This window comes from Monodelphis domestica, chromosome 4 (genome assembly GCF_027887165.1).
Source record: "Monodelphis domestica isolate mMonDom1 chromosome 4, mMonDom1.pri, whole genome shotgun sequence".
Classification (NCBI taxonomy): domain Eukaryota; kingdom Metazoa; phylum Chordata; class Mammalia; order Didelphimorphia; family Didelphidae; genus Monodelphis; species Monodelphis domestica.
This window is the reverse complement of record NC_077230.1, coordinates 3,402,970-3,423,467: the sequence shown is the minus strand read 5'-3', so window position 1 is coordinate 3,423,467 and position 20,498 is coordinate 3,402,970. Positions and strand designations below refer to the sequence as shown.

The window sequence follows — 20,498 nt, the reverse complement described above, 5'->3', positions numbered from 1 at the left end:
AAGACATTTGCCTTTCTGTGCTAAGAAATCTAGCCATTTTTTCCAGTGGAATATACATATTTGTCAAACATATCAATTCTAAACATACTTGGAGTTACAGGATTTTGATATTTCTATATAGCAGATGCTACAACTATTTCCCATGTATGAGTAAAATCATGCTTGAGTGCCCAATTGGCATGATGTCATCAACCATCATATCTGTGTTGTATTAAGGAACACTGGGAAAAAAAAGTGACACCAACCCTCTTTTCCTTGTTGGCAACTGGGGAATTCAGTCTTTCCTGTCCTTAGTCTGTTCCAGAATGATTTCTAGGGTACAGAACTGGCCCCAACCAGATGCCATTCTCCTTTTCTTCAGGTCTGGTGCAGCACCTTCCGCCCCACTGTTGCAACCCTTAAGTTCTTCTAATGTTTGCTTCTCTGATTGCATGGTGTCCCAGTGCAGAACAGAGCGGCTGCAAAAGCAGAGCATGCCTCTGCTTCCCTACACCTTATTCTCTTTGAAAAGGCAAAAGTGAGTCTCCGTTTGCTACTTGTTACCACAGAATGGTGGAATGAAGAAAAGGGTGTTTGACAGAGACTGCAAGAAAAGCAAACAAATTACTGAGTGGATTCCGGAGTATAAGCTCATGGATCAGGTTGTCATGCCTATCCAGAGTATGGGATCTCTGGGAGGAGGGGGTGCCAAATATGCAGACTAGGGATTAGGAATGATCTTCTCTACTGTTGATTCAATATGTTACTCATTGGATTTCTTGGTTTCTAGTCCTGTAAGAGACTTTATCTTTCCCACATACTTCTTTTATTAGGTAGTTTTGAGAGTTTGTGATAAGTAGAGCAAGTATATAATTTTCCATCTTGTTAGCTATTTTACCCTCTCACTTGTGGATATGTATACAAATCAAAATAGGAGACAAACATTCATCTCTTTTCTGTTCCTATTTGTGTCACTGCTGATGTAATGTATTCCTATACCAGTGATGGTGAACCTTTTCGAGACGGGAATGCCAGGCTCCTGGTCCCATCCCACCTCCCCACCAAGTGCCATGCCCACCCTCCCATGCCAGGTGCACCCTGCCCCACTTTACCCCACATAGGGGAGGGAGAAAGCCCTTCCTTTGGGCTGCCAGGCAGAGGGATGGGTGAAGTGAGGAATATCTTCAGCCAATGTAGAGAAGGGAAGGTGAGTGACCCAAGCACTCTGTTCCCCTTCAGCTCAGTCTGTGAGCCATTCACCTTACCCCTCATGTGTTCCCATTGGGCTGCTGGGCAGAGGGGTAGGTACTATGTCACGAAGCCCTGAGAGTTTGAGTGCCAGTGCCAAGCTAACTGAAAAAAAAAAACAAATTATAATTTCCAAATGGTAAGCACAAAAGAAAAGAATAAGAGACCAGAAAAATTTCTTATATTTAAAGAACTTGAGCTCTCCGGATGCCATTTCCCTCATTTACAGTAGCATTGGACTACAAAAAAGAATATTGCTCACATGCACCCAACTCTCCTTTCTCGGCTCACTTCTAGTTCTGAACCTCTTCCATATTTCTTTATTATTGGCCCTGAACTAATTTCTAGGAAATAAAATAAAGGATCTCATGCCGAGTCAAGGATACCTAAGTAGGAAAGAGGCTTTCTTTGGTACTTTAAAGTTACTTCTTAACAGAGAAAATTCTGGTGATACACAGTCATTTCAACACACATACTTCCTGCTCTATTAGCATCTGCAGTGTTTACAGAGGATGGAAACATAGGAAAGAACACTGAAGATAGAGGCAACTAGCAAGCCAATTAGAAGCCTGTGTGAGCCCGAGTTTGACGCATCTCTCCGCTTACCTCACAGAATTATTTGTTCAGGGTATCTTTTTAATTTCCTTTATAAATAGCAGTCATTTCAGTACTTTGCAATTATGCTTTCACTGGAATTAGATTAGTTTTTCCAAGTGAGCACAGGAAGTTATTTTTGATTATTTTCTTTTTAAAAATTCAATACTAATAACACAGCACTTTGAAATACATATAATTTCTTCCTGATTTCAGAGGAGCTCAGTAGGTTTTAAAACTGATGTTATTTAGCAGAATTGCCAACCCAAATGCACATCAAGGAACTTCTTGTCCTTTATTTAAAGGGGAAAAACATAATACAGTTTGGGGAATTTTTAAAAGTTGAAGTTTACATAATTGCTGACAGAGCCTGGAAATTCTTCTGCTAAAGAAATCTGATGGAGTCTGACTTTGAAAATCAAAGGAAGGAAGGAATTTCAGAAAGACAGGGCTGATCATGGGGCTAATCCAGGATATCAGGCCAGGCTCAGAGGGAAAGTCTTCCAAAAATTACCCCAAAGTAACCTGAAACACCCCAACCCCAAATCCACAGGATGTCGGATTCCCCGACCTGAATCGTCCAGGTCCTAAAGCCAACTTGAACTCTGGAGATTCTCCAAAGCTGGGATCCAAACTTTTCAGGGCAGAAAATTACTATCCTTCCATCAATCAGTCAACAAATACTTATATTCCTAGAGTGTGCCAGGTCCTGTGCAAGTACAAAGAATGAGACAATTCCTTTCTTGCCATGAGCTTTCATTCTTTACCAGATGGTTTCTTGCTTGAGAGCCTCTGTGAATGTATCTGGACAAACAGCTGCTTCTTCCTCACAGGGAAGTTCTTTCCCAATTGGGAAGAGTCTTGAATCTGATTCTTAGCTCCAGTGAAAACAGTCTTTTGAGACTGGGCTGTGAGACTCCATTAGAAAACCTTCTCAACTCCAAGGGGAGGGGGCAGGAAGTGTGTATCAGAGGTTTTTATAATGAAGATTGTTTCCCAATTTCTTGCTTCCCTTCTAATTTTGGATGCATTAGTTTTGTTTATACAAAACCTTTTTAATTTGATGTAATCAAAATTATTGATTTTACATTTAGTGGTTTTTTCTAGCTCTTGCTTGGTTTTAAAGTCTTTCCTTTCCCAAAGATCTGACAAGTATATTATTCTGTGTTTGCCTAATTTGCTTATAGTTTCCTTCTTTATATTCAGGTCATTCACCCATTCTGAGTTTATCTTGGTGGAGGGTGTGAGATGTTGATCCAAACCTAATTTCTCTCATACTCTTTTCCAATTTCTCAGCAGTTTTTATCAAATAGCCGATTTTTGTCCCCAAAACTGGGATCTTTGGGTTTATCATAGACAGTCTTGCTGAGGTCATTTACTCCTAATCTATTCTACTGATCCTCCTTTCTGTCTCTTAGCCAGTACCAAATTGTTTTGATGACCACTGCTTTATAGTATAGTTTGAGATCTGGGACTGCAAGGCCTCCTTCCTTTGCATTTTTTTTCATGATTTTCCTGGATATCCTTGATCTTTTGTTCTTCCAAATGAACTTTGTTATGGTTTTTTTCTAATTCAGTAAGAAAGTTTTTTGGTAGTTCAATGGGTATGGCATTAAATAAGTAAATTAATTTGGGCAGGATTGTCATTTTTATTATGTTAGCTCGTCCTTCCCATGAGCAATCAATGTTTCTCCAGTTGTTTAGATCTTGTTTTAATTATGTGGAGAGTGTTTTGTAGTTGTGTTCATATAGTTCCTGTGTTTGTCTCGGCAGATAGATTCCTAAGTATTTTATATTGTCTAGGGTGGTTTTAAATGGAATTTCTCTTTCTAATTCTTGCTGCTGAAATGGGTTGGAGATATATAGAAATGCTGATGACTTATGCGGGTTTATTTTGTATCCTGCAACTTAGCTAAAGTTGTTGATTATTTTGTCTAGCTTTTTGATTGATTCTCTAGGATTCTTTAAGTAGACTATCATATCATACACAAAGAGTGATAACTCTTTATTGCCAATTTTAATACCTTCAATTTCTTTTTCTTCTTGAATTGCTATAGTGTTCTAGCGTTTCTAGTCAAATGTTAAACAATAGAGGTGATAATGGCCATCCTTGTTTCATTCCTGATCTTATTGGGAAGGTTTCTAGTTTGTCCCCATTGCAGATGATGTTTGCTAATGGTTTCAGATATATACTGTTTATTATTTTTAGGAAAGGCCCTTCTATTCCTATACTTTCTAGTGTTTTCAATAAGAATAGGTGTTGTATTTTATCAAAGGCTTTTTCTGCATCTATTGAGATAATCATGTGATTTTTGTCAGTTAGCTTGTTAATATGGTCAATTATGTGGATGGTTTTCCTAACATTGAACCATCCTTGCATTCCTGGTATGAATCCTACCTGGTTATAGTGAATAACCCTTGTGATGACTTGCTGGAGTCTTTTTGCTAGTATCCCATTTAAGATTTTTGCATCTATATTCATTAAGGAGAGTTGTCTATAGTTTTCTTTCTCTGTTTTTGACCTGCCTGGTTTTGGGATCAGTACCATTATTTATGTCATAAAAGGAATTTGGTAGAAGTCCTTTGCTTATTCTGTCAAATAATTTGTATAATATTGGGGTTAGCTGTTCTTTGAATGTTTGATAGAATTCATTTGTGAATCCAACTGGACCTGGAGATTTTTTCTTAGGGAGTTCTTTGATGGTTTGTTCAATTTCTTTTTCTGATATGGGGTTGTTTAGGTAATCTATTTCTTCCTCTGTTAGTCTAGGAAATTGATATTTTTGTAAGTATTCATCCATATCACCTAGATTGCCATATTTGTTGCCATATAATTGGGCATAATAGTTTTTAATGATTGCCTTAATTTCCTCTTCATTAGAGATGAGGGTTCCCTTTTCATCTTGGATACTGTCAATTTGGTTTTCTTCTTTCCTTTTTTAAATTAGACTGACTAGTACTTTGTCTATTTTATTTGTTTTTTCAAAGTACCAGCTTCTAGTCTTATTTATGAAATCAATAGTTCTTTAACTTTCAATTTTATTAATTTTTCCTTTGAATTTTAGGATCTCTAATTTAGTCTTCATCTGAGGATTTTTAATTTGTTCACTTTCTAGTTTTTTAATTTGCATGCCCAATTCATTGACCTCTGCTCTCCCTAATTTGTTAACATATGAACTCAAGGATATAAATTTCCCCCTGAGTTCCCGCTTTGGCTGCATCCCATAGGTTTTGAAAGGATATCTCATCATTGTCATTTCCTTTGATGAAATTATTAATTGTTTCTATGATTTGTTCTTCGACTAACCAGTTTTAGAGAATCGTATTGTTTAATTTCCAATTAATTTTTGATTTACCTCTCCATGTTCCCTTACTAATTATTATTTAATTTAAATTTAAAATAAATAATAATATAATAATATATCATATATATTAATTATATATATACATATATATACATATATATATATATATTGCATTGTGATCTGAGAAGGTTTCCTTTATTATTTCTGCTCTTTTGCACTTATTTGCAATGTTTTTATGCCCTAGCATGGTCAATTTTGGTGAATGTACCATGTGCTGCTGAAACGAAGGTGTATTCCTTTTGGTCCTTATTTATTTTTCTCCACATGTCTACTAACTCTAATTTTTCTTAGATTTCATTTAATTCTCTTACCTCTTTCTTATTTATTTATTTATTCTTTTGGTTTGATTTATCTAGTTCGGATAGAGGAAGGTTCAGGTCTACCACTAGTATAGTTTTTCTATCTATTTCATCCTTGAGCTCCACTAGTTTCTCCTTTAGAAATTTGGATGCTATGCCATTTGGTGCATACATGTTGAGTACTGATATTTCCTCCTTGTCTATACTGCCTTTTATCAGGATGTAATTATCTTCCCTATCTCTTTTAACTAGATTTATTTTTACTTTGGCTTTCTCAGATATCATGATTGTGACTCCTGCCTTCCTTTTATCAGTTGATGCTCAATAGATTTGGTTCCATCCTCTTACTTTCACCCTATGTATATCTACCTTTCTCACGTGTGTTTCTTGCAGACAGCATATGGTAGAGTTTTGGATTCTAATCCACTGTGCTATTCACTTGCGTTTTATGGGTAAGTTCATTCCATTCACATTCAGAGTCATGATTACTAGCTGTGTATTTCCCAGCATTTTGATTTGTACTCCTGGTCCTGCCTTTTCTTCTTTCACTATTTCCTTCTTCACCAATGTTTGTTTTTAATCAGTCCCCCTAGTTCCCACCCTTATTTTACTTCCCTTTCTAGCCCCTCCCTTCTTATTTCCCCCTTATTTTCCCTGTAGTCTTTCTAAAACTACCCCCCCCCACCCTCTCCCTCCCTTGCACTGCTTCCCTCCCCACCAGTCCATTTGTTAGCCTTCTACTCCCCTATAGGGCGCAAATCTATTCTCTGCCCCAATGGATTAGTTTGTTCTTCCCTCTTTGGGTCAATTTCAATGCACATAAGAGTTGAGTATTTCCTATCTCCAACCTCTTTACCTTTCCAGTGTATTGATGTTCTCCCCCCTCCTGCTATGAGCTTCTTTGTGACATATACATTTTTACCCCCTTCTCTTTCTTTTCCCATTTCTTTTAGTATTGTGATATGAAAATCACTTTAAAAGACTGATATATATTAATTTAAGGTCGCCAAGAAATTCAGCTATGTAATTCCTAAATGAAAACTCAAGTCAGCAGTCAACCTTTTATGGAGTTTTAAATTACAAACAGGAGGAAGAAAGATATTAGAGAGAGAGAGAGAGAGAGAGAGAAAGAGAGAGAGAGAGAGAGAGAGAGAGAGAGAGAGAGAGAGAGAGAGAGAGAGAGAGAGAGGGAGAGGGAGAGAGAGAGAGAGAGGAAGGGGAGAGAAGGGAATAGGGCTTAAATACCCACTCTGCTTAGGCTGGGCCAAAGGCCCAAGGCCTTGGATAGCTGAGGCAAAAAAAAGAGATCAGTCCCTATCACTCACTTGACCAAAATGGAGAAACAGTCTGAGGGCCTCCACTCCAAGCACCAGTCTCCAACAACCACACTCCCCTCCACCCAGGAAGTTCCAGCCCTCCTGAGCTCTCTTCTACCTCACTTCCTGTGTCTCCCCTGTGCCAATGGTGGCTCTAGCTTAACCCAGGACCGCCCAGAGGTCTGTCCCCTTTGCACATGTCTGTTGAAGGCCATATTCTCAAATAATTAAATCTTGAGCTTTGCTGCAGCCCTTTCTAAATCCTGTTACCTTGAGTAGGGTGGAGATTGTAGTTTCCAAGACCTGATTCTGTCATTCCAAGTATCTCTATTGTTATTGATCAGGAAATAGCCAAATCCCATCCTCTAAAGAATGGTTTGAACAGGGTTGAGTAGTTTTGAAATTCACAGTATTAACCTTTTTTTCAGCTCTAGTTGTATATATATGTATATATATATATATACATATGTATATGTATTTATGCATGCATATATCTATATACCTATTTATGTTTTGTCCTTTCATCCTATACAGTTTGTCACTGTTCCCTCTAAGTGTAATTCTTCTAGCTGCACAGGTGATAACAACAGTTTTTAAGAGTTACCAATGACCTCTTTTCTAATAGGGATACATAACATTTTAATTTATTGTCTCTTTAAAAAGAAAAGGATTGTTTTTTTTTTTTGCTTTGTTTTGTTTTTCTTTCCCCCCTCTTTTTAAATTACCTTTTGATGATTCTCTTGAGTTCTGTGCTTAGACATCAAAGTTTCTGTTCAGGTCTGGTCTTTTCTTTACAAATTCTTGGAATTCTTCTATTTTGTTGAATGACCATACTTTCCCCTATAAGAATATAGTCAGATTTGCTGGGTAGTTGATTCTTGGTTGTAGACCTAGTTTCCTTGCTTTCCGGAATATCACATTCCATGCTTTTTGGTCCTTCAGTGTGGATGCAGTCATATCCTGTGTTATTCTCACTGTGGTTCCATGGTATCTGAATGACTTCTTCTTGGTAGCTTGTAATATTTTTTCTTTGGTCTGATAGTTCTTGAGTTTGGCTATAACATTTGTGGGTGTTGTCAGTTGGGAATTAAGAACAGTATTAAGAATGTGATCTGTGGATTCTTTTAATCTCCACTTTCCCCTCTTGTTCCAGAATATCGGGCCAGTTTTTTTGAATAATTTCCTATAGTATTATGTCCAGGCTTTTTCTTTTGTCATGGTCTTCTGGTAGACCAATGATTCTTAAATTGTTTCTCCTCGAACAATTTTCTAAATCCTCTGTTTTGTGAATGACATACTTCATATTTTCTTCAAGCTGGTTGATTTTTGCTTTGAAGACACTATTTCTAGATGACTTATCTCAGTTTTTAAATTCTTTTCCAAATTGTCTTCAGCCTCTCTTAATTGTGTTTTGAATTGCATTTTGTGTTCTTCCAAAGCCTGTGTCCAATTTGCTGGGATTTCTGTTTTATTGCTTGCCTCCTCCTGTTTATTGTTTGCTCTTGGTTCGTTGCCTGTGCAGAAGCTGTCAATTGTAATTTCTTTCTTCTTTTTCTATTGTTTGCTCATATTTACCCTTTCTTTGCTCCCCATATTTGTGCTCTTGTTCCTCTCATTTTTTTGGTTTTGGGGCTTTCTGTCAGTCTCCCCTCTTGGAGCTTTGTCTCTCAGTGCAGTCTCTGGGGGTGGAGTATTGGAGTTTGCCTTTCCCTGTCCTCTGGAGGCCTTTGATTGGATTAATGTCCAGCAGTCAGGGAGGGAGTGGTGTTGCAGCCTAGGCTTCCATGAGTTCTGAAAACTTTTGATGGGATTAAGTTCAGCTGGGTTGGGCTAGGTGTGCTCTGAGGCCAAAAACCTCCTGGAAGGCTGGATCAGTATGGACGATCTCCATGTCTCTGACCAGGCTGCCAGCTCCCTCTCCAGCTCCTTCCCCGCCATCTGTGCTCGAGGCTCCGAGCTTGGCACTGCCCTGCCTGCAAGGTACACCCTCCAGACCAGCGCCTTTGCCTGTCCAGAGGTTCCTGCTGCTAGCTGGAGGCCCAGCGCTCTAGGTTGGGAGGGTGGCATTCTGGGACCTTCCTTCTGACTTCCCCTTAAACCCGAGTGTTCTCCAATTCCTGCTTTTGGGGGAGCGAACCTTTTGAGTTGAGTCCAGCAGGAGGGTTCCTTGGCTCTGTCTTGTTGTTAGGTTTGATTTTCAGTCCTTAGGAGCATTCAGTTTGTAATCGGGAAGGAAGGGTATTCAGAAGTCTCCTTCTAATGCGGCCATCTTGACTTCCTCTATAAGTCATTTAACTTTGGGTTTAACAAAGCCTCTATCAGCTTGACCTTGGTTAGAAGTTTAAGTAGAGTGCTGTTAAATTCAGCTACAATTAGCCCTCAAGAAGCTTTGCAGGTTCATAGTAACTGAATGGAGGTTTCCCTTTGCCTACCATTATCCTTGGTTATCCTCTATGGGTTTTATCCTGGGCTAAAGGTTAGAATTGAATCTCTGCTCTGCTTCTGGACACAGAGCCACACAGTAACTGTTGCTTCTGAACTTTTTCCTCCTTCTTTACACAGCTAGTGTCCCTAAATACAACTACTCTCCATCTCTCCTAGAAATAAGTTCCTATCTCCTGTCTGTCATGTATTCATTCACCCTATACTAATTCAGGGACCCTATGGAACTCCTTCCTGTCCTGGTGATTCCTTTTTTTGGGATCTGGAATGCACCACAAAATATGCTGCTGGCCAGATCCACACGCCTAAATTCTGTAGACTTCTTGCTTCCCTTTGCTAACTGGGGTTGGAAAAATGACACTGATTTTTTTCTTGGATTTTCCGATCATTATTCAGTCTTTGGAATTTATAGAAATTAATTTTAATATCTATTATTTAATCCCATTATATTTATACATAATTTATTACATATAACACATTATATACATAATGTAATTTATAATATATTTATTCTCCATCCTGAAAAATGGTCCCTTTTAAATGGTATTTGTATTGGGGAACAATAGGAGTGAGAGACTGAAGTAGGAAATAGAACTTTTTGTACTTGAGCTGCATTATGAAATAATAAAGATTATATTACTTTAGTTTCATACATGTTTCTGTGTTCTTAGGTTATCTCTATAAAACTAAACATCTTTATTCTGTCTTGGCACAGAATTAAATGGTGAATTTTATCTTAATCATTTTATCAGCATTTCAAAAAGGTGTTAAGTGGACTATATAAAGCAGATTTTTTTGTGTGTGTGTGTGTGAAAATGGCGTATGTCTTCAGGATTTCAAGAAACAAATTTTATTTCTTATATTCCTTATTGATATAAGAGGGAGTTTCCTAGAACCTCTTCTTAACTATGGAGCCTCTATGAATCATATGGTCATAGCAAATAAATCTGAAATAAATGTAAAACTATTAAGTTTTGTTATAATGGAATAAAATAACCCAAACATTAATTTATCCTAATAGTTTCCAAGTATCTACTACATCAATACATTTTTATTAAGAGCCTTGTAGGGGGGGCAGCTGGGTAGCTCAGTGGATTGAGAGCTAGCCCTAGAGACGGGAGGTCCTAGGTTCAAATCTGGACTCAGCCACTTCCTAGCTGTGTGACCCTGGGCAAGTCACTTGACCCCCATTGCCTACCCTTACCATTCTTCTGCATTGGAGCCAATACACAGTATTGACTCCAAGACGGAAGGGTAAGGGTTTAAAAAAAAAAAGAGCCTTGTAGGTACTTTGCTAGTGCTTAAGGATACAAATATGAATATGAAATGGTCTGTTTCTTCAAGTAGCTTAAATTCCCCATGAAGAGACAATATATACAGAAAGAATCACACACCAGGAGGAAGCTAATTGAGTTTATTGAAAAATGGGGTGACCAGTCAGACTTTTTGGAAGGTCAGATCTTTAGGAATAGCTGTTTCATAGCTGAATGGAATTTGTAATGGAGTGGGGAGAGATTTGAAGTAGGGAGACCAACCAGAAGGCTATTGTAATAGTCTAGCAAAAGGGCACATTATCAAAATGTACAGAAAAAATTGACAAGATCTGGCTCTTGACTAGGAAAGAAGGTTGAATAAAAAAAAAAAAACCTCTGAGTTTGCAAATCTGTAGTATTGTAATTATTATGGTGTTTTTACCAGAGACTAGAAAGTTCAAAAGGGGTGGGGAGTTATGAGAAGACAAGGTACATATTGAACTTGAAATACTTAAAGGACATGTCCAGAGCAGAAATATCTCCACTAGGAAGTGAAATGAAGCTCAGGAGAGGAACTACATTTAGATATATAGGTTATGTGTAAAGAATGATACTTGAACCCACAGGAGATTGATAGACCACCAAAGAAAGACTCTGTGGATGAAGAGTGAAGAGGGCCTGGGATAGAGTTTTAGGATATACCCACAGTGAAGGAAACTGAAATGTTCAGACAGGCAAATCAGAGAGTACATTGTAATGAAAATGAAGAAAGGAAAAATGTAGACCAAACTTTTGGATTATTACAAATTTTACTTTTGATCTGAGTGTGTTGAAAGTGGAGACATATAAACATTATTCAGAATTTGGTTTTCTGTTTTCCTGTTTTATATTTTATAGTACTTATATTAATTATGAACATAATCCCCTTTGCCCAGAGAGACCATATCATCTAGCTGGGATGAATACCTATAGGAATGAAGAGAAATTATCATTATATTCTGATGCAAGGAGTCCTGGGTACTTGAATTACACTAAGGAAAAGATAGTTCCCTTTCCCCCTTGTTTTGAAGTAGGGGCACTGAAATCTCAGAAGTGAGATGTGTTTAGGTATATTGAGGGAGAAGAACTATAGTGCTGACTCCTGCTGTAATACATTAGAAAAACTGTTGTGATGATGGCAAGAGGACTGATGCAGGTTTCTGCCCCTGAGAGGGAGGAAAGGAAGAAAATGGGATGGTGGCCTTCTGGGAAAGTATTCAGTACTGCAACTACTGTTGCCTTTCCTCCTGCTACCACTATAGCATCCACTGCCCCAAATGTGGAGAAAAGTCTTTAGATATCAAGAAAGGGCTATAGTCAAAAAAACTATTTAGGGCCAGAGCAGAAGAACTGTGTCTGTGCTTCTTAGTGGAAAACTATACTCATGACACTTCCCTTTGTGACAGAGGCTGGCACTAAAGAAAAAGTGCCAGGCTGAAGAGTGTGTGAAATTGATCACCTTGATAGGGAAGGGGATTGGGAATCTTGAGGAGGAGAAGACTCTGGCTGGTAGAGGAGTTGGTCTCTCAGTCTTGAGAAGCCGAAGACAAAAGAGGGGAAAAGACTTTCTCCTGAGGGTTATCCACTTTTCCTCCTTGTGACTGGAAATCTTTCCCCCCAACACTTCCCAATTGAAGGGACTTTCTTAAGAGAAACCTGAGCAGACTTTACCTCAGCTCCTGTTGCCCAGGGGTGAGTCAACCTGACTTTCTCTCAGAGGGCTCAGGCTGCCAAGGCCTGAGTTCCCCCCCAAACTTGAGGAGGGAGGGTAAAGGATTTAGATAGAGACAGGGACCCCCTTTCTCCACTTTCCTTTTCCCATTCTTTACTGCCAGCTATTTCTTTGAATTACCCTGATTGAGTGGACATTAAAATAGTTATCTGTTCCCCAAGCTGTGAATAAATGTGAGTGAACAGATCAAGTGGAGACCCTTTGGTCTTGAGTAGTGGAGGGAGGACAAGAGGGACAAGAGGGACAAGAGCAAATCTGGAAGAGCAGCTTTAGCTAAGGAGGGAAGGCAGAAGGGAGAATATCTTCAAACCCTCTCTTCTTTCTCTGAGCCAACCCTAAACATCAGCTGTCTCCCCTGAACCCTGCTTTGAGAAGGGAGGTCTCCATTCTTTCCCCCTCGCTATGCTGAAAGTCTTAACCCCTTATAATACAAATTAACTTCCCCTTATAAGACACATTTTCCCTTTTGTTGATTATAATTTTTTATTGGCTCATGGTCAGGATTATTTAGTATTTATGGGTTTTTTTTGCATTTGTTTATGAGTTTTTTATGAAGTTTTGTAAAAGTTCCATGTTTAGCATATTCTATTTCTATTCAGTAATTTGCAGAGCTCTACCATATTGAAAGTTTTAAAAAAAATCTATTCAGGTTCTTTACTACTTTCTTATTTGTCATTTTGTTAGATTTGTGTAAGTCTGAAAGTATTATAATGAAATCTCTCTTAAAGTCTTGCTATTTATTGTCTCCTGTAATGCAATTAGTTTTTCCTTCATGTACTTTGGTGATAAACCATTTGGTCTCTATATATCAAGTCTTAATATTGTTCAGTTATTAATTTTACCACTAAGCATAATGTAGTTTTTTTAATGACTATTTTTAGTATTGAATTATCTAAGGCCATGATTACTTCTCCTGCTTACTTTATTTCATTTGAGGCAAAATAAGTTCTCCAACATCACATTTTACCTCTTTGCCAATCATTATGTTTCAAGTGTGCTTCTTTGAAAATAGTATTGTTGGATTCTTCTTTCTAATTTATTCTCTACTCCTCTGTTTTATGGATGTTATTCCTATTTATAGTCTTTCAATTATATCCTCACATAATTTTTCCTGTATTTAACACATCCTCTTCTTTACAAAGATGAAGAGATTGTGGAAAGAAAAAAGAAATGAATGAGTACTAGTAATCTATAAATGAAAGTATTTGCTTACATTCCACTGTTCCTCCTTATTTTGCCCTATCAAAACCTCAGTCATTGGTTCTTATATTTCTTTTAATAAGCCCCTTTATGATCTAGTTCCTAAATTTAAAAAACAAAGCCTTTTGTTTTTATATCAGCTAAATTTCTCCCTGTATTCCTTTCTCTACTCTCTTCTTAACCTCCTTGGGATATATCCCTAGTAGTGAAATATCTGGATAGATATTTTAGACACGTTATTTGCATTTTTTCAGATTGATTTCAAAAATGGTTGTACTAATTCACGTCTTTACAACAGTTTACTAATGTGCCTATGTTTCCATGATTTGTCCAGCATTTCCTATTCCCATTTTTAAAATCATCTTTGCCAATTTGCAGCAAACCTCTGAAATTGATGTTTGTTTTCCTTATTGCTATTCCCTCTAAAACTATCTTTTTTAAACCCCCTGTTTTCTTCTCTCTGTCCTTACCCATTTCCCTATTTATTTTATTGTATATCTGCATCAGAGACTCTTGGTGTGTTTGAATATATATAGGGAAATTTTGTTCAGTCCTTCTTGTTCTGGTTCAGGTAAGTGTCAGGTTGCCAGATACCAACTCCTAACACACTTTCTTTGACATTTGTCTGGTCTTTTTTGCATCCCGTTTATATTAAATTATTAAGTTCCTCTTCCTTTTTTTTCCCTTCTCACTTCTGAGGTGTATTCCTCTTGTCCTCTCTTATTTCTTGTCTCAGAATTATCAAAACACAATAAAACCACTCCAGGTCCTTCCCCCCCCCTCTGACTCATGAAGACATCCCCCATGCCCCTCAGATATAAGCATTTCTACTCATCTCTCATGTTACATCAGACATGCTTAAAACTCTCCTATTCTGTTTAAAGGCCATTGTGTTCTATCCATGGTAATCACTATTGTACTCAATATTTCAGAATAAGTTTTTCATGTTTGTAAACTTTTATCTTTTGCCCTTTGTAATAACATTAATTTTTTTCTTTTCTTTATTTTAGTTGCTGCTTTTGGTCTCCTAGTTACGGTTTCCCTGTTACGTGAATTATTTTTTTTTCTTTTTTCTTTTTTCTTTTATAAACCCTCACCTTCCATCTTGGAGTCAATACTGTGTATTGGCTCCAAGACAGAAGAGTGGTAAGGGCTAGGCAATGGGGGTCAAGTGACTTGCCCAGGGTCACACAGCTAGGAAGTGGCTGAGGTCAGATTTGAACCTAGGACCTCCTATCTCTAGGTTAATCCACTGAGCTATCCAGCTGCCCCCTATTTTTTTTTTTCTGATTGATTATGGAACTTTTTCATTGAATTGGAAACTCTGTATTTTGACCATAACATTTTTTTTTTCATTTTGGTGTGTCAGGTGGTTAAAAGTGGATTCTTTCTAGCTTTAACTTCTGATTATATATAGATCTGGTCAGTTTTCTCTTACGATTTCTTGAAATATGATATCTATATTTTTTTGTTTGGTTATGTCTTTCAGGTATGATTTCTAGATTATCTTTCCTTATACTGATTTCTGGCTCCTTTGCTTTTTTAACCTAATATCTTCTATCTTTTAAATCTTTTGAAATGTGTGGTGCAATCTATTAAAAAGGGGAAGGATTATTGTATTAGTCCTTAGGTGCTTCTTTGTATGTTTTCTTTAGTGTTTTCTTGTAATCTGATCTGTTTTCTTTCTCCTTTATACACACATCTTTAGTTAGTTTTCAGTTTATACAACGAGTTCCTATTTCATATTCTTTCCAAAAGCACATTTCCATGTTGGATTTAATTGGTGTTTGCTTTATTCTATCAACTTAAAAAGCAAAACAAAATACCTTTCTTGTCTCCTCTAATCCCTCTTTCCTTTTTCTCCAGGCCTTATTGCTAATATAACCTTCAATTGCTACTTTACTTTATTTGATAATGAATGTGGATCCAAACATTGAAAGTGTTTGCTTTCACAAATATAAGCTTCTATGATTTTTTTCTATAAAGGTCTGTACAAAGTATTGTTATTATATTTGTTAGTAAGATATTTAAAAAACTATATCAATTTAATTCAGTTCAGCAATTGGATCGAATGACTACTGTGTACAAGTTGGCATACTTAAAAAAATTTAGGCACAACTAAAACATTCATAAATTAAAGTGTTACCATGTGAAAGCTCTTGAACAGCATATTATCTTAATATTTTATACATAAAAATGAGACAGTTTTATGGCTGCTATACAAAACAACCATAATTCTTATCTTTCCCTCCCCACTTTTAACCAGATTAGGAAGAAACAGCAAGAAGTAGTGGGCTTTTTGGAAGCCAACAAAATTGACTTTAAGGAATTTGATATTGCTGGTGATGAAGACAACAGGAGATGGATGAGAGAGAATGTACCTGGAGAGAAAAAACCACAAAATGGAATTCCTCTTCCTCCACAGATCTTTAATGAGGAGCAGTATTGTGGGGTAAGAAGTCACTTTTTGCCATTTGGTGGATGACAAAGTTCAAAAAGTTAAAAATTCTTCTGCATGAATATTATGTCATCTAAAACTAATTTACTTAGTAACAGCAGTTTAAGGTGTTGGGGATTTTTAATCAGTGGTCTCAAGAGATGCTTGTGTAGAAGTCAAAATAAAATATATAGTAATTATTAGTACAATAAAATCTTATTTATAGTTAATTAAACAAATATGCACATATATTGATCTGGGCAGTGAGGCAGCTAAAATGACTAAATAATACATGAACTCTTACAAAAGCTTGACCAGGTAATATATTGACAGAAATAACTATTTACCACTATGATAGAGGGGGTAACTGCAGTGGGGTTGGCCAGCCTCCTACAGGGGATGGGGTCTTGGAGGTGGGACAATGTTGTCAGAATGACGAATGGGACACAGCTGTCGCATTCAACCTGCAGCACACGTTTCACAGGATAAACTGCTCTACCTTGGCTGAGGCCTGGCTTTATTTTATACCCTCATGATCACACATCTACTTGGCACACAGTTTCATTCTCAACATACATGTTTCCATGGAACTGAACAATATTATAAATATTATATAAATAACATAAATAATTGATATTAAGTTTAATGTGAGAAAATTGGAATCACTCCATTGCTACTTGTTAGTAGAAATGTTCTTATTGTTATTTTTGCATATAAAAAGATGTAGACTGCTTTACTGTTTGTAAAAGCAAAATGTCTTGTGGATTTAGGGCATAAGAATGGCTAAAAAATCCACAAGTATCTGCCATTCTTTGCCACTTCTCCAGATAAGACTATTTGTCTTCTTTTCAATAAAGTTTCCTCTTAAAGTGGCAAAGATCTATGAGGGGAATTTCAGGTGTCCTTTGGAATAAGAAATCACCTGGCTGCAATGGGGATCACCTCCAGAAAAGGGATTCCTAAAGAATTATGGTGTGCCCTGTGTAGAAAAATACACTTTTTGTCCAGACTCAAGGTGGGTAGTCTTATGCACAACTGAGAAAGGGATGCCACCTGGCTGACTCTAGGGCTAAATCTCAAAACCCTATAGGAAGAGGTCCATGTAATTTGAAAAGCTCAGTATACTGCATATTTCTGCCAGAGATAGGAAGCCAATTTTATTTCTGTGCTTTTTCTTTTGCTTGTGGTTGAGAAAAGTCCTGTAAGGCAAAGGCTAAGTAAGTAGAAATGTTTGGTGAATTTTGTAAAATTTGTTCCTCATTTTGTTTAATCTGAAAATTTCTGTAATCTGTACATGTGGGGATTGCATATGATTGTGCTGTTGCATGTTGTCTGTTTTTAAACCTTGCCATATGGCATAAGTGAAAGGAATTAACTTATGCCTCCCTAGAGAATAATCTAAAGTGGGAATAAGGATTATATTTAAAATGTGCCCTTGCCTATTTCACAGATAAGAATTCTTCAAGAACTCATGTCCAGTAGACTTGTTCTAAAAACTATTCTACGGGTTCCAAGAGACTTGTCTAATAATTCTACTTGTCCACGAACTCCTGTTTCACTCCGTCACTAGCATTCTAATGCTCTTGACTCTTATTCCCACAGTTACAAAATTGATTCAGCAATTCCTGCACACTCCACTGCTGGTTCCATAAAGTGGCATCTCTGGAGCCACTTGGTTCTCTCATCTCAAGAGACCATGAGGTTGCTCTTAAGTGCTCAGGTGACCCTCAGATTCCCCTCCAGGAACCGAAGATTGTCTTTAACCAATTCTACTCTGGCCAGCTCGATTGTTCTCAAACCCTCATTTTAAAATTCCAGTCAAGGGCTACTTCAAATATATAATTAGGAGCCAAGCATCCTCAATATGGTATCAAAGGAACAAGGTGTCCAAGACAATGTGAGTTCACATCATCAAGAAGATACCATCACAAAGTGAAAGGAGCAGAACCAGGAAAACCTTGTATGCAGAGAGTGATACACTGTGGCCCAATCAAATGTAATGTACTTCTCTACTAGCAGCAATGCAATGATCCAGAACAATTCTGAGGGACTCATGAGAAAGATGCTCTCCACATCCAGAGAAAGAACTGTGGGAGTAGAAATGCAGAAGAAAAACAACTGCCTGATCACATGGGTCAATGGGGATATGATTGGGGATGGAGACTCTAAGTGATCATCTTAATGTAAATATTAATAATATGGAAATAGGTCTTGATCAATGACACATGTAAAACCAGTGGAGTTGCTCGTTGGCTATGGGATTAGTTTGGGAGGAGGGGAGGGAAAGAACATGAATCATGTAACCGTGGAAAAAATATTCTAAATTAATTAATTAAATGAAAAATTTCAAATAAAAAAAAAGAATACAACTTCAGTGCTCTATCTGATTTGGTCTGTTAACCTGACTTGAGGGGTTTCCTGGATTTGGTGATGGCAATAACACCAGGAAAGGGCATTTAGAAAACGATTGATATATGAGTAGAGAATTTGCTTGAAGGCTATCTACGAGTTTAAGAAGGAAATCACCATGACAACAGTAGATTGTCCGAAAAGAATGTGACCTTGAAACCTGGACACTGAAAACATTTCCCTAGAAAAATCCTTTAGGGGGATCTGTGGGAAAATATACACAAAAGAAACGGGAGCAAAGGGAATTAGTTTGCAGACCTTACCAGCTCACTTGAGTTTTAAAGTTGGCATTGCTCACTTTGTTTTTGCTGATTAAATTCCATTTAATTTATATATGGTCTGAGAATATGCACACAGACCACTCAGTGAAATGGGAAAGTAAGTTTAATGAAAGAGAACAGGGCAGAAGGGTGTCAGATCACCTAAAGCTAATGTTCCAGTCCCCCAGGATCTCATGCCCCTTCACAGAGTGATATTCCTGCACTCAGCCTTTCCTCACTGCCTAAAATCCCAGGCCTATTCTTGGCTAAGTTACAACGAACCCCCCCTTAGCTGGATTTAAGGAAAGAATCTATGTAAGCCCGATAGGGTCCAGGGAAAGTCCTAGATCCAAAAGGGATCCAGGGCTGCTCTCATGATCACTGCACACAGCGGGTCAGGATCCCCAGGTTCTGCTTCGATGAAATACAGCAAGCAGGACAGGAACAAGGATGGGATCCCCACTGAGGGAAAGCAGCCCCACCTCCAACTAACCCCTCAGTTCCAGCCTCAGCCTTCCCTCAAAGTTCCAGAATCTTCTTGCTGGTCTCATGCCGCCTCTCTCTGCACACGCACACACTTTCCTCCTCAACTTCACTTTTCCTTCTAACACTGTCTCTCCACTTGACCTTTCTCCTACGCCAGTATTCTAGTCCTTCTTTACCTGCCTCTTACAATCTCTCGGTTCCTTTATGATTCGGCTCAAGCATCCCTTTTCACAGGAAGCCTTTCCTGATCTCCCAGGCTCTACGAAAGGCTTGATCATAAGACTGGTGGCCAGAGGTGTGAAGCAGACACAATCCGCATACTTCACCAGGACACCATTTTAGCCTGAACTTCTTAGACTGACAGAATGAGAAACTCCTGGTTTTTCATTATCAGGATTTAAACAGCTTCCTGCACTGAAGTTTTAAAATGCTGTATATTGAAGGCCTAATCGGTCTGTAAGTGGAGAGACCTGATTAGCCCGGGAAGGACGCCTTCCTGAAATGGTCAGGGACAACGCATTTTGGAGAAAGAAGTCTCTGATTAATTTGGTCAATGGAAATGTCTTTTGGGTTCCATCTTGATTAAGCTAAAAGAAGAGTCGTTGGTGAGAAGGATTCCACGACCCAGCAACACCACGAGGAGGTCTGTATCCCAACGACATCAAAGACCAGGAAAAGGAAGCAGCTCTTGTTGTGTTGACAAAGAATTGGAAGTGGAGGGGACAAATGCGCAGCAGGTGATTGTGATGGAGTACTGTGGGAAGCGACCAATGAGTGGCTTTAGAACTGGTACAAAGTGACACGAGAAGAATGAGGAAGTCATTGTACAGAGTTACAGCAATGTTGTCATGGCAGCCAGGGAAGAGTGCTGAGCCTGGAGTCATGAAGACGGAATTAAAATCGACCTCAGACACATGACTAGCCATGTGATCCTGGGCAAGTTAATTCATTCTATTTGCCTCACTTCTTCATTTGTGAAATGAGTTGGGAAAGAAAATGGCAAACCAGTCTAGTATCTTTGCCCCCAAAATGCCCGAGTCATGAAAAATTGAACATGACTAAAAGTGACTGAACCACAGAAAGAATGATGTGAAAGATTTGGCAGTTATAACCAATACATAATGATACAAAATAATTCCAAAGGATGCATGATGAAGATATGCTATCCACCTGTAGAGAGAGGACTGATAAACCTTGAGTGCAAGTTGAAGTATAATTTTTCACGTTATTTTTCTTAAATTTTTAAAATATGACTAATATGGAAATGTGATTTGCAAAATTTCAAACATTAAATTGATATTAAATTTCTGCCTTAGTGGTTGGGGAAAGAGGTAGCAGGGAGGGAGAGAATTTGGAACTCTAAATTTAAAAAGAATGTTAAAGATAAATAATATTTAAAATATATTTTATTTTTCCAATTACATGTAAAAAACAATTTT

The 20,498-nt window shown here is 37.8% G+C and overlaps 1 protein-coding gene across 6 annotated transcripts in view; it reads left to right on the top strand.

The window, feature by feature from the left end:
- SH3BGR (SH3 domain binding glutamate rich protein) overlaps positions 1 to 20,498 on the top strand; it is an 83,459-nt gene that overhangs the window by 7,170 nt on the left and 55,791 nt on the right. For all 6 annotated transcript variants that reach the window (XM_056825961.1, XM_056825965.1, XM_056825963.1 and 3 more), the window contains exon 2: positions 15,734 to 15,919. In XM_056825961.1, the coding sequence (XP_056681939.1) occupies positions 15,734 to 15,919 (186 nt within the window). The remainder of the gene's footprint in view (positions 1 to 15,733; positions 15,920 to 20,498) is intronic.